At 38.9% G+C, this 12,948-nt stretch overlaps 1 protein-coding gene across 1 annotated transcript in view; it reads right to left on the minus strand.

Annotated features, from left to right (window-relative positions):
• The window catches only part of eloa (elongin A), a 51,665-nt gene extending 40,400 nt beyond the window's left edge, over positions 1 to 11,265 (minus strand). The window contains exon 1 of the mRNA XM_060847344.1: positions 11,182 to 11,265. Within this exon, the coding sequence (XP_060703327.1) occupies positions 11,182 to 11,256 (75 nt within the window). The 5' untranslated portion in view covers positions 11,257 to 11,265. The remainder of the gene's footprint in view (positions 1 to 11,181) is intronic.
• Positions 11,266 to 12,948: the final 1,683 nt, after the last annotated feature.

Here is a 12,948-nt window from a genome sequence, read left to right on the forward strand (position 1 = left end):
CTGAAGGAGCAGTGCTCCAAAAGCTAGTACTTCCAAATATAACTGTTAGACTATAACCTGGTATTGTGTGATTTTTAAACTTTATCTCATGAAAAGACCATCAAGTTCATAACTGAGATTCCCCTTACCCTAAATTTCTGATTGCAGCCGATTGTAATGGGACGAACCTACCCGCGAGGGGAAAAGTGTAATAGGATACCATTAAGAATTCCATTCATATTGTCCTGTACTCTGTCACAGATCTGAGTTCTATCGAGTAAAGAATAATTCTATAAAATACATTACAATAAAGAAACTCATTAGTGAACAAGCAATGGAAAACAAGGCATAATTCCAATGTGAGGTAGGCTGAAATTACTTAAAATAATTACACACGGTTCACAGAAAAATTTCATACTGTCAACCTTAGCAGCTGAAATTAGATCAATTATGATGGTAGCCTCTTGCTTCAACCCACTTCTCCCAAAAGCAGAAGATTTCTATTGCTACATTGTGTGGGTTTACTGTTCTTGAAATTGCAACAGCAGCCAATCACCAGGCGAAAGCTTTGAACATAAAATGCTCATTCATACTACAATTTTTGACCATGTGCCAGTAACTAAAACATTTTCCACATAACATTAAGCTCCAAAGGAATACAAACAAATCAATTAAGTGATGGAGCAGATGAGACAGCTATTGAAAATACAACACCATCCCTTGCTGAATAAACAGGAAAACTGTACAGTCAGAACAAGCATCATGTCCAGTGATTTCAGCATCAAAATATAGCTATGGTGTGCTTATTATATGTGACCTGTATATTAAAATTTATGACAATAGAATGAACAGCTCTTCAGGGTCACACATGCACCTCAATGCGCTAGACATACTTAGTTCACATGGTGATCTTTCATTAAAACAGAATTCGATCGTTGGGGAAGAATGACAAGAAATGGTTATAGTGTCATAGAGTCATAGAGATGTACAGCTTGGAAACAGACCCTTCGGTCCAACCTGTCCATGCCGACCAGATATCCCAATCTAGTCCCACCTGCCAGCACCAGGCCCATATCCCTCCAAACCCTTCCTATTCATATACTCTCCAAATGCCTTTTAAATGTTGCAATTGTACCACCCTCCACCACTTCCTCTGGCAGCTCATTCCATACACGTACCACCCTATGAGTGAAAAAGTTGCCCCTTACGTCTCTTTCCTATCTTTCCCCTCTCACCCTAAACCTATGCCCTCTAGTTCTGGACTCCCCGACCCCAGGGAAAAGACTTTGCCTATTTATCCTATCCATGCCCCTTATGATTTTATAAACCTCTATAAAAAGTCACTCCTCAGCCTCCGACGCTCCAAGCAAAACAGCCTGAGCCTATTCAACCTCTCCCTATAGCTCAAATCATCCAACCCTGGCAACATCCTTGTAAATCTTTTGTGGAAAGGGAGAGAATAAGTTGAAAGTCTTGGTAGTCAGTCAGCACACACCTTAACAGGTTTGTTAAAAAAATGTCAACATGAATTATCTTACCCTTTTAGCTAAAGGAAGCTCCTGAGCGTCAGAGAAGTGGTGATAGCCTGGTGGTATTATAGTTATTAATCCAAAAACTCAACTAATGTTCTGGGAGCCCAGATTCAAATCCCAGAATGGGTCAATGGTGGAATTTGAATTCAATAATTTTTTTTAATCTGGAATTAAGAGTCTACTGATAAGCATGAAATCATGTTGGAAAAATCCATCTGGCTCACTAATGTCCTTCAGGAAAGGAAATGTGCCATCCTTACCTGGTCTGGACATAACTGTGTGGGTGGCACGGTGGCTCAGTGGTTAGCACTGCTGCCTCACAGTGCCAGGGACCCGGGTTCAGTATCCAGCTCAGGAAACTATGGAGCTTGCACATTCTCCCTGTGTCCAGGTGCTCTGGTTGCTTTCTACAGTCTAAAGATGTGCAAGTTAGGTGGATTGGCCATGCTAAATTGCCCAGTGTCCAGGGATGTGCAGGCTTGGTGAATTAACCATGGGAAATGCAGGATTGCAGGAATAGGGAAGACAGTATGGGTCTGAACGGGATGCTCTTCAGAGGGTCGGTGTGGATTCGTTGGGCCAAATGCAGGGACTCTACGATTCTATGAACACGTGACTCCAGTATCAAAGCAATGTGGTTCACTGTCAACTGCCCTCTGAAATGGCCTAGCAAGCCACCCAGTTGTATCAAAGTCCCAACAAAGAAATGAAACCAGATGAATCACCTGGCATCGACCTAGGTACTGGAAAAGACCACAGCAGAAACAGTCCTGTCAACCTGATAAAGTCCTCCTCACTAACATTTTGGAGGCTAGCGTCAAAATTGGGAGGGCTGTCTCACAGACCAGTCAAGCATAGTCATACCTTAAAGCCAATGCCCCAGACTCCCTATCACCATCCTTGGATATGCTCCATTCCACCAGCATTCAGACACAGCAGATGCGGTGGCACAGTAGTAAACAGTGAAAAGAGAGTTGCCCTGGGAGTCCTCTTCAGCGACTCCAGACTCCACAAAGTCTCAACTTCAAGTTACATTTGGGCAAAGAAACCTCCAGGTGATTACAACGTACCATCCTCCGTTGATTGATGAATCAGTATTCCTGCACATAGAGAATATCCTCCATCATTCTGTGTGGCACTATCACTGTGCTAAATGGGACAGACCTCGATCAAATCTAGTAACTCAAACTGGGCATCCATGAGGTGCTATGGACCATCAAAAGCAGTAGAGTTGTACTCCAACACAATCTGCAATCTCGTGGCCCGGCATATTCCTCACTCAACCATTATAGTCAAACCAAGGGATCAATACTAGTTCAATGAAGAGTGCAGAAAGCATGCCAGGAACGGCACCAGGTATACCTAATAACGAGTTTAGTGAAGCTACCAAAACAGGCTTGCCAAACAGTATAAGCATCAAGTGATGGACAGAGCTAAGTGATCACATAACCAACGGATGAGATCTAAGCTGTGTAGTTCTGCCACATCTAGTTGTAAATGGACAATTATAAACATTTCACTAAAGAAGGAGGCTCCACAAATATCCCGATTATCAATGATTGAAGAGTCCCACATATCAGTGCAAAAGATAAGGCTAAAGCTTTTGCAGCAATCTTCAGTCAGAAGTGCCTTGTGGATGATCCATATTGGCCTTCTCCAGTGGTCCCAGTAACACAGATGCCTGTCTTCTGTCAATTCAATTCACATGATATCAAGAAACAATTGAAGGCACCAGATACTGCAAAGGCTGTGGGCCCTGACAACATTCTGACAATAACACTGAAGACTTGTACTCTAGAACTTGCCACTCCCTAGTCAAGCTGTTTCAGTAGTTACAATACTGGAAATGTGGAAAAATACCCAGGTATGTTCTGTACACAAGAAGCAGCACAAATCTAATGTGGCCAATCACTGCCCTATCAGTCTATTTTCAATGACCAGTAAAGTGATGGCAAGTGTCATAAACAGTGCTATCAAGCAACACTTACTCAGTATAATCTGTTCAGTAAGGCCAGTTGGGTTACAACAGAGCCACTCATCTCCAGACCTTATTACAGCTTTGATTCAAACATGGGCAAATGCACAGAATTCTAGAGATCAGGTGAGAATCAAAGTCCTTGACATCAAGGCCGCATTCAACCAAGTATGACATTAAGGAACCCTAGCAAAACTGGAATCAATGGATATCAGGGGGCAAACTCTCCTGAAGTCAGAACTGGCACATAGGAAGATGCTCATAGTTGCTGGAGGTCATTGTTGGAGATCCAGGTTATCTCTACAGGAGCTCCTCAGGGTAGTGTTCTAGGCCCAACCATCTTAAGCTGCTTCATCAATGACCTTCCCTCAATCACAAGGTCGAAAGTGGGAATGTTCACCAATGATTGCATAATGTTCAGTACCATTTGTGACTCCTCAGATACTGAAGCAGTTCATGTTCAAATGCAACAAGATCTGAACAATATTGAGAATTGGGCTGAAAAATGGCAAATAACATTCATGCCACACAAATGCCAGGAAATGACCATCTAACCATTGCTCCTTGACATGCATTGGTGTTGCCATCATTGAAAACCCAATATTAACATCTGGGGGTTTAAAATTGACCAGATACTCAAGTGGACTCACTACATAAACATAGTGGCTACAAGAGCAGGTCAAAGGCTAGTAATTCACCTCCTGACTCCCGAAAGCCGATCCACGATCTACAAGGCACGTCAGAAATGTGATGGAATGTTTCCTACTTGCCTAGATGGGTGCAGTTCCAATGGCACAAGCAACTTGACACCACCCAGAACAAATCATTGGCACAACATGCGCAAGTGTCCACTCTCTCCATTACTGATGTTCAGTACTATCTACAAAATGGAATGCAGAAATTCACCTAAGGTCCTTAAGACAGCACCTTCCAAATCCATGACTACTTCCATTCACAAGGACAAGGGCAGCAGTTGCAAGGGAACACCACCATCTGCAAGTTCCCCATTAAGTCATTCACCATCCTGATTTGGAAATATATCGCTTTTCCTTCACTATTGCTGAGTCAAAAATGCTGGAATTCCCTGCCCAAGGGAATTATGGGTCTACCCACAGCACATGGACTAAAGCAGTTCAAGAAGGCAGCTCACCACCACCACCTTATCAAGGGAATCTAGGGATAGACAATAAATGCTGGCCAGCCAGTGGTGCCTGTGCCCCACAAATGAACACAAAGAGAGGTCCTGGTAAACAATGGAAAAAGTGAGGAAGCAAATTAATTGTCAAAAATCTAGAAACATCAAACAGAATTTTTAAAAATGTCCCTCTTTATTAATACAAAGCAAAATAAAAAAAAAATCAAGGGCATAATTGCTTTATCTGAAATGGTTGTGTTAAATATCAAGTGATTATTATAGATTCACTAATAATTGCTTATATCGCAACAATAAGCATTTCTCATACCTCAGTTTACATAGAAATGTGGTGACTAATATTATTAATTTTTAACACACAAGAATTTTGCCTTTTAGAACAGTAACAATGCTACTCACAAAACACAAACAGAATTCAAGTTTCACAGTGTACTTCTTAATCAATGTTTCTTGTCCTTCTTTAACACTGTACACCATTTAAAACCAGCTGTTTAAAGCACAACATATCATCATTGCCTCAAATGAATCTGAATATCATGGACTTTCTGTGGGAAACTAAATAGGAGTAACTATAATGACAATCAAACCCAGGTAATGAAAATATTCCCATAGCATTAATCCCTGTAAGCAGGGAAACATGGATACAGATACCTCAAGTTTGGCACATCAGCTTGTCTTCTCAAATTGACTTTAAATTATTCTAGCCACTACTTTTCTTAATCAACAACCACTAAAAAGATTATCTGGTCATCATCATCATCACAGAACTGTTTATGGGTGTTTGCTGGACACAAACAGACAGCCTCATTTCCGACATTGCAACAGTACCTATACTTCGAAAAGTACTGCATTGGCTGTAAAATGTTTAGGGCAAACTGGGGTCATGAAAGCAGCTACAGAACTCCAACTGTGTACTTCTTTCTAAAACATCAGATCACCTAACACTTACACTTATAGAATTATAGTCAGTGTCAAAAACACAAACACAGAAACACAGACTCTTCGGTCCAACCTGCCTATACTGACAAGGTATCCTAAATTTAACTAGCCCCATTTGCCTGCATTTGGTCCTATTCATGTACCTGTCCAAATCGGTTTTAAAATGTTGTGCTATCCACCTCTACCACTTCCTCGGTTCTTCAAGAGATTTTTATACTTGTTTACAATCCTGAGGAAATGGAAGCCAGGTTATATTCCCCGATTCCAGTTTTCAGTATCTTTTCTCCTTTAAAAGGGTGTCAAGGCAACCACAAAATCAAGAAATACAATATAAATCAGATTGGGTTTACAAAGGTATTCCTAACAGATCTAAAAAAAAAGTGCAGAAAATCATTTCAATAAAAATACGTAGTCCTTTCTGTACCAGTAAACCTGACACTACTACATGTTCAAAACTGGCTTTCTTTGAGTCCCTTGTATCCCATTTCAAAATCAAGAGAAAAAGAATGTCTGAGTCTTCCAGCTAGCTAAGACGAGCAGTTGAACACCAGCTCTCTTACTAACGGATCACTATGTCTTCTCTCCAAGTGATTATAGGTAACACTACAGCATGGTATAGCTTTCAATGCGATGGTATACAGTAAATAGTTTTACTGACCAATTGCACTGAAATAGTTGCCTAGGATGTTTGGTAAGAGGAGCACACAGTTTGATCACTCAACCCAAGGTTCGAAGCAGCTGTTCATTGTTTTTCTGCAGGTACCCCAGAGGAAACAAGGCCTGCTCAACAAATGGTGTAATGGCAGACCTCAACTTATATCAATCACTGTTTGAACATCCAAAATTCTCATCAGCACAAACAAACCAACAAGATTTATATGGCATACATTATCCTTCCACATGAATGTTCAACGCAATTCCTATTTCAAATGGGAAAGCCTACATGCACTTCAGTTTCAAGCGGGAAGACACTGTGATCATTTAAAAGGCCTCAAAAAGATGCGAGCACACTGACATGCGGGGTGAGATAAACCATCATTCCTGTAAATCCCCAGTGTGTCAGCCATGAACTCAGATAATGCATACGACAACAAGAAACAAAACTGAAGCACTGGAAAATAATTCAAATCAGAACTCCTTCCATGTCAGACAAAATAGAAAATAATCAGTCAGTCAGACTGGCTACAGGTATGAAGTGATGTTCCGTAAAGATTCTTGTGGGACAACTGTTGGTCACTGTGTATAAATGATTTGGATTATCGATTTAAATATGACACCAAATAGATGTCATTAGTAATGAAGGAGACAAAATGAAATAGTACAAGTTGACATTAACAAGTTTGCAGAATGGGCATTTAATTGCCAAATTAATTTCAACATCAGCAAGTGTGAAGCAATACATTTTGCTTAAAAGAGTAAGCAGATGACATTTTTCTTAGAAAACATCACTTTTACACATGCTCAGAGAGTGAAATTGTCAACAGGTGACTTAACAAGGGAACACATATAGCCAAAACATTATCTTTTATCCATATGTACTTCCAGCAGATGGCCCTGGATAACAGAGCAGAAAGACAGCAAGTTTCTCTTTCCCATCTTACCAGTGTTGTGAATTTAACCTGTAGCTAATCATATCAACTTGTTCAGAAACAACTGAATCTTGGGAGCGGAACCTTCCACATCTTTCTTGGGTCTGTCAGAACTAATCTTCCCTATTTGGATCATCAGGAAAGCATTTTTTAAAACTATACTTAAATGATAAACAGAATGTATGTCCTACAAACAAATCAAATTACAATTTTTTTTGCTGTAATTTCCAATTGACAATCAGCAATTTTGCATTTCAAAAAAGTTCTTTTCAATGACTGTATAAAAATGATTGTAGTAGAAGTGAAAGATAATAATGTGATGTGCGCATGGCATCAGAATCTTGACTGCATACCAACTTGCAATTTCTTCCCAGCCCACTAGTTGCCTTTTAACTTTATTCTACTGCTCAATTTTGGAAAAATAATCAATTTTCCGGGAATAAATTCTCTTTATAAACTGGAGTAATTGGAATAGTGCAAAGCCGTTTTACACTTAGTCCAGGCAGATGTTTATCAGGACTTCACCCTTCAGTCTAATTAGGCAACTGTAGCTCTTCAATAAAGCAATCCTACAAACACAGCTGCTGAAGGGATCCCTTGTGGACAACTATTCACACATGAGTACTTTTGTTCACCTATATTTAGAAAGTATCCAATAATAAAAATGGAAACAAACAATGCTAAAATCCATGTACTAAAAACAGAATGCTGGAAATACTCAGCACATCAGGCAGCATCAATGGACTAAGAATACACAATGTTTGAGATCAATGGCTTTTCATTAGACAAAATGTTAAAACTTTTGACTGAGTACTTTGCAGTGAGAATTAAAAGGTCAATATCAGGATGAGTTAAAATATTTTCATATTACAAGGAATTTACAAATACACATATTTCTTCCACTCAAAAATCTGATTGTGATGTTCATCAGTCCCAAATTAATAAGTTGCCCTCTCTTTGGAAAACATTTCCAGTTGAATTAAGGCTCCACACCAAGTCTGGAAATAAAACCTACAATGCTTATCATGGGTACACTGGCGCAGTGGTTATAATACTGGATTATTAATCCTTGGAATGAGAGTTCACAAATAATCCAGTTTTAAAAATCTGGAATCAGTAAAACAAAATACAGTATTAGAATTCAAAGTTGTCAGATCATAAAATATGATAAATGTGAGACTACGAAATGCCTTTTGAAGCAGTCAATGTCATTTTGCTGTTAAACTGCGAAAGAAGAATGCCCACCAACATTTTCAAACCTCACAAAAGGCATCTGGATGGGTGTATTATTATCGACAAGGCCAGATCCCTTCAAAGCATTTCAAGAAAGTGTCACAGACCCTAACTTTGCTAGTTGTTTTAAGCAGATGTAACACAGATATCCCAGGAGGGACGTAGCTGGTCAAACCATGTTGTTTTAAACAAAACAGAGTTTATTTACAAGATTACCAAATGAAACAAAAGAGAACAGAATACCAAATAACTTAACCCATCCAAAAACCCAACAAATTATACCAACTTAAATGATGCTATTCCCAATATTTGCAACAAGCAAATATAAGCACCTCTTGGCACAAAAGGTAAAATCAAACACAGCTTCTTATGGGAAAGAAATCAGAGAGAGATCAGCACGGATCTGCTTCTTTAAGATCCAGCAGTTTTTTCAACACTACTGCTAAAAACCAAACCAGAGTAAAACTGAGCTGGAGAACTGGCCGCTCCCCTTTCATTGTGCATGCGTCTTTTTTCTCCAAAAAAACTTGAAAGCCTGTTGCCTGAGGTAGTATCTGTTGGCCCTTAAACCCTTCAACTTAGACTTTGTAGAGTATGTGTCTTTTACAACCTCTCTGAAAAAAAAACCAAGCATAACATAACCTTGTTAAAAGGAGCTTCATCATCACAACATGATCAGGAAGATTTAGAGGGATATGGGCCAAATGCTGGCAAATGGAACTGGATTTATTAAGGATATCTGGTCAGCATGAACGAGTTGGACGGAAGGGTCTGTTTCCATGCTATACACCTCTATGACATTAGGAGACTGAACGTAATGTATTTCACCTGGCCATTCAAACAACAATAAACATTAACCTGGCCTCACAAGTTAGAGATGTATGAAAGTCACAAGATTACCCTCAGGGCACACATAATCACTTAACTGATGGTAGAATTCAATATCCATTATAGACTATTACAATATCCCCAAAATGGCCAGATTGCTTTGAGCATTGATGCAGACATCTTTGAAATTGTTACAGTACACTTGGCTTCCAGATTGCCAGCTATCCTGCTGAGGAGTGGGGATTAGGACTGAGTAGAAGCATTCATACAGTTGATTAAAACATTACCCTTTCAATAGCAGATTAAATTTAGTTTAGGATTAAAATGATCCAGATCCAATTTGATTTTTATGCCCTATTTACAACATATTGCAGCAAAGTATGGCTTCTAACGTAGGGTGCAATCTTTACTCCTTGTAATTTATAACATACAACTATTGGAGTACTACATCTAAATGGGCGGGACTTAAATCAAAGACATCAGCTTCAAAAAGGGGATCTAGTCTGCAATTTCTGACAAATAGAAACTACAGAAATAAGAAAAGAATGAATGAGAAAGCCCAAAATAAAGACAAATTGAAATCCAGTTGCAAAGCACAAATCTTAAGAGTTAAAACTTTTACCTTTAGACAGAAGCTTCATATTCTGCCACATCTTAGAGAGATACAACTGTGGCAAGCTGCTGTTATAACATCACATTGTCCTTTGATTAGAGAAAGTGGAAATAGTTGCCCTTTATAAAACCAATTTGCATTTATATAGTACCTTTAACATAACAAAACATTAAGGCACTTTAGAGGTATTATAGTGCAAAAACAGGGCACCAAGCCAGAAAAAGATATTTGGACAAATTACAACAATGAAGTCTCTTTTCCAGTGTATCTTAAAGGAAGAGGATAGAATCAGAGGTTTTGGGAAAGGAATTCCAAAGCTAAATGTCTGGCAGCTAAAAGCACAGCTCAATAGTCATGAATTAAAGAAACGTGAAATTTCCCAGAGGATTGTGGAGCTGGATTACATTGTACAACAGGAAGGGGCTAGACTACTGAAGGTTTTGAAAAGAAAGGATGAAAATTTGAAAATAAGGATTAAAATTTGAAAATTAAGCCATTGTTTAATTCAATGCTGGTCAGTGAGCCAAGAGGTGATGAATGAATGGTATTTAGTACCAGTTATGACATGGCAAATTTTTCAATGAACTTCATATTTACAAGAGGCTAGGCCAGAGAGTCTGTCTGCTCAGCATCCTACACTGAACAAATTGCAGCACTGATATAAGATTCACTAATTCAATTTTTTAAAAATCATCAGAATTCAACTAAGCAATCAACAAACTTTCTTTATACATAACTTACATTCTTGAGATCTCCAAATGCAGAGCTATCAAAATTATCTACTAACACCATTTCATACGTTTACTCTATCCATTGCCCATCACTTAATTATTCATTACCAATTTTTTTTAAATTGAATTAATCCCATCAAAAATGTTCTGGATGGTTTGTAAAATTAAAAAAAATTGTAAGTATTACATTTAAAGTCAACGTGGCAGCAAAACATTTCTGTTCTCTTAAATATACTAACCAGTTCTACTTAATTCAGTTAAATGGGGGCTCCTGTAAGAATCAAAGAATGCAATGTCATCACTTTCACTCACAACAGAGTGAAGACACACGCGTATTTTTGTTTTTGTAAACAGAAAGTGAAGATGTAAAATTAATAAAACAAGCTGATTAACACCTCAGATTAAATATAAACATCCAGGCAAAGGACCCTTGGCCTGACCCCTAGTTCTCCAATGCTTGGACTGTATTATTCAATGGATCGATCATTGGTTTTCCAGGTGTTAAGTCAAATGTCTTCGTGTTAAGATTCGTTCCCCCGTTTCTCGAGCTGTGTCCCCACCGTGAATGCCCGAGGTGGTTTAGAAATCTTGCAACTTGCAATTCTTTACCTTCTTCGATTCCTGAGTCTCTGACAAGCGAGTCTGCAGCTTTAAAACCTGCTCCTGCAACCCGTCTGCAGCCATGATCCCACCGTCTCTGGCCCAGCAACCACCCGGAAGTGCTTCCACACATTCAACCTGGAATTGAATAGCTGCCCGTTGTAGTTGATAGATCTTATTCACAACCTCCATCTTAATGTGACGCGTGGCTTGGCAATTTCCACTTTGTGCTTTTCAGGAGTTCAACATCGGTCAACACAAAAAAATCTATGCACACGAAAAGATAAAATTGCTAATTTCCATTAAATTAAATAGCATTACTTACTGACAACCTATCCTAATATAACCGTTTGGAATCATAAAAAATGCGGTAAGGCGTTCGAATTTTCCTTTAAATCCGCCTGTGGCATTATTAAAGCTGCCATAGAGGTACAAGTTGTTGTTGCAGCTGATAATAATAATAATACAGATACAGTTAAATAAATGTATCAATGATACACAAAAACTAGATTTTATAGGAATTATTTTTATAGTTCTCTTTATTAATAACTAATATAACTGCTTCATTTAGTAAGCTGATATTAAATAGTTTGGTTTCAAGAGGAACAAGGCTTACTGTCCTGACTCTGCATCTCAGGCAGTCTTTGGAGACTGAGGATTGTTTTCTTTCACTCTGAAGTTGTGACTCCTGAGATCACAAAAGAATCCACGGCTAGCTGTATGGAGCTATGGAGGTTTTTGGGATGTTCAAGTTTCTGCCTATATTTGTGCTTGTGCACGTTCAAAAAGGTAAAGAATTACAATTTGCAAGATTTCTAAACCGTCTCGGGCATTCACAGTGGGAACACATGGATGTTTCTGCTCTTCATGTGGTTGTGGAAGAGAGATTCCCAGGTGACAGTGGGAATGTTATAATTTTTAAGAGGTAACTTGAGGACATCCTTTAAGCATTTGCCCTGCCTTCCTGGTAATCACTTGCCATATAAAACTCAGAATGAGTAATTTATTCTGGAATCTTGTGTTACACATGCAGACAATGTGACCCACCCAGCACAGCTGATGCACCACAGATGTGACAGATGTTAGCCTGAGAAAGGACACAATTAACTTTGCAGGATTTTATGGAGGTTTCACTGATAATATTTCTCAAGGGATTTGAGGTATCTGCTGTACATTGACCACATCTTTGACACATGAATGGGGACTGGAAACACTGTTGCCTTGTAACTCATGTGCTTAGTCTTGAGATTTTCATTATCAAATACTCTGTTCTTCTGACAGCCAAAGGCAGTGCTGGGACATTGGAGACAATATTGAATATCATTGGCTATAGCTGCCCTTACTGAGAAGAGGCTGTCAAGATATGAAAATTGATTCATGTCGTCCTATGTCTTGCAATAGATTTTGATAGTTGTAGGGACTATCTTGTACAGACTGGTAAAAGACATTTGTTTTCTTGAAGTTCAGCTTAAGGACTATTCTCACATACACCTCCATGAATACATTGATGATGGTAAATATCTCATCTTCAGAGTATAGTGCAAACATGCAGGTGTCTTCCGAATACTGGTTTGGTTCTAAACTGGAGGGATGTAAGCTAATAGTTCCCATTCATCTTGTAGATTAGTTCCACACCAGCAAAATGTTCCTGAATATGGGGGGAGTATTGCACCCTATATTCAGGAAACTTCCTAACAACAACTGTAGACCCTGAGGTCTTGATTGTGCTGAAAAACCCATACCCTTCATGACTGTCAACAAATTTCTGGATTTCTT

This window comes from Hemiscyllium ocellatum, chromosome 30, assembly GCF_020745735.1.
Source record: "Hemiscyllium ocellatum isolate sHemOce1 chromosome 30, sHemOce1.pat.X.cur, whole genome shotgun sequence".
NCBI lineage: Eukaryota > Metazoa > Chordata > Chondrichthyes > Orectolobiformes > Hemiscylliidae > Hemiscyllium > Hemiscyllium ocellatum.